Source organism: Colobus angolensis, unplaced genomic scaffold (genome assembly GCF_000951035.1).
Source record: "Colobus angolensis palliatus isolate OR3802 unplaced genomic scaffold, Cang.pa_1.0 Scaffold33, whole genome shotgun sequence".
In the NCBI taxonomy this organism is placed as follows: domain Eukaryota; kingdom Metazoa; phylum Chordata; class Mammalia; order Primates; family Cercopithecidae; genus Colobus; species Colobus angolensis.
This window is the reverse complement of record NW_012116599.1, coordinates 10,579,489-10,580,706: the sequence shown is the minus strand read 5'-3', so window position 1 is coordinate 10,580,706 and position 1,218 is coordinate 10,579,489. Positions and strand designations below refer to the sequence as shown.

At 53.7% G+C, this 1,218-nt stretch overlaps 1 protein-coding gene across 1 annotated transcript in view; it reads left to right on the top strand.

Moving 5' to 3' along the window:
- LOC105518874 overlaps window positions 1–1,218 on the top strand; it is a 6,736-nt gene that overhangs the window by 1,742 nt on the left and 3,776 nt on the right. The window contains exon 3 of the mRNA XM_011952041.1: window positions 68–347. Within this exon, the coding sequence (XP_011807431.1) occupies window positions 68–347 (280 nt within the window). The remainder of the gene's footprint in view (window positions 1–67; window positions 348–1,218) is intronic.

Sequence of the window (1,218 nt, the reverse complement as noted above, 5' to 3'; positions counted from 1 at the left end):
CGTCCCCCGGAAAGCTCTGCAGGCTCGGGCCGTCCTCATCCTGCTTCCAGAGCTCGCTGATCAGTAGCACCTGGCCGTGGCCCTCGACAGACTGGGCCGGAGACTGTGGCTGCGCCTCCGCCTTCCTCTCCTGCGGGTCCCTGCAGGGCTGGGCCCCAGGCCGCTGCTCCATGTCTGGTCCGGCTCCCTCGCCCCTCTGGGCTCGGGCCTCCGTTGGGAGGGAAAGCTGCCCTTCTCCGGAGCATGTCACAATACCCCTGAGCCCTACCTTTTCCTGTCGTGGCCAAACACCTCCGCCCCGCTATTCCTTGGAAATCTAATATATAGGAAGTTGCTGTTGGACACTGGTATAATGCTGGCTGTGTTCAGTTTCTCCGTTTTCTACTTCTGTGGTTTCAAAAGGTGCATCCTTTTATACCATGGATAAATCTTCGTCCCCAAGGCTCTAAGTAAAGCGAATTTTTATGCACCCGGGCATTTAAAAAGCAGTAGACCAGAGATCTCATTGCACCTGCAACTCTTGAGAATCAGCGAAGAAGAGTGGCGGCCTGGGTGGCTGGGCCCCGGCTCGTCCAGTTGGCTCTCTGGGTGATTTGGGCGCCGGAGTCTTGCGCTATTACAGTAGAAACGGGTGCTGTTGCAGGAGATGATTTTGGGTCCCCTTAGTTCCAGGCTTCTGTGGGTCCCAGCGGCCTGTCAAAACGCCAAGAAAGGTCCTCAGGAAAACAAGACAAAAAGCAGAGAACTCCTTTGCTGCCCAGCACATGGGCTGAGCAGAGTGGCACGAGGAGGCAGCACAGAGGGACCCAGGTCACAGGGTCACAGACTGGAAACCCAACCGTGGGGAAAGTTGTTCCCTTTTGTTATTTTTTCTTAAAATGAGCTTTACCAAGTTATGCTAAATTATTTTTTAAAATATAAACATTAAAGACTGAAAAGCAGGGTGTCAAACAGAAAACTCTGAGCTAGAATCCCGCTAAAAACTCCAGGATCCTTGGGCGCGGTGGCTCAGGCCTGTAAGTCCAGCACTTTGGAAGGCGGAGGGGAGGATTGCTTGAGGCCAGGAGTTCAAGACGCGTCTAAGCACATAGTGAGACCCCCGTCTCTACTAAAAATACAAAAATTACTCGGGCATGGTGGTGCGCCTGTAGTCCTAGCTATTCCGGAGGAGGAGGCAGGAGAATCGCTTGAACTGGGGAGACAGAGGTTGCAGTGAGC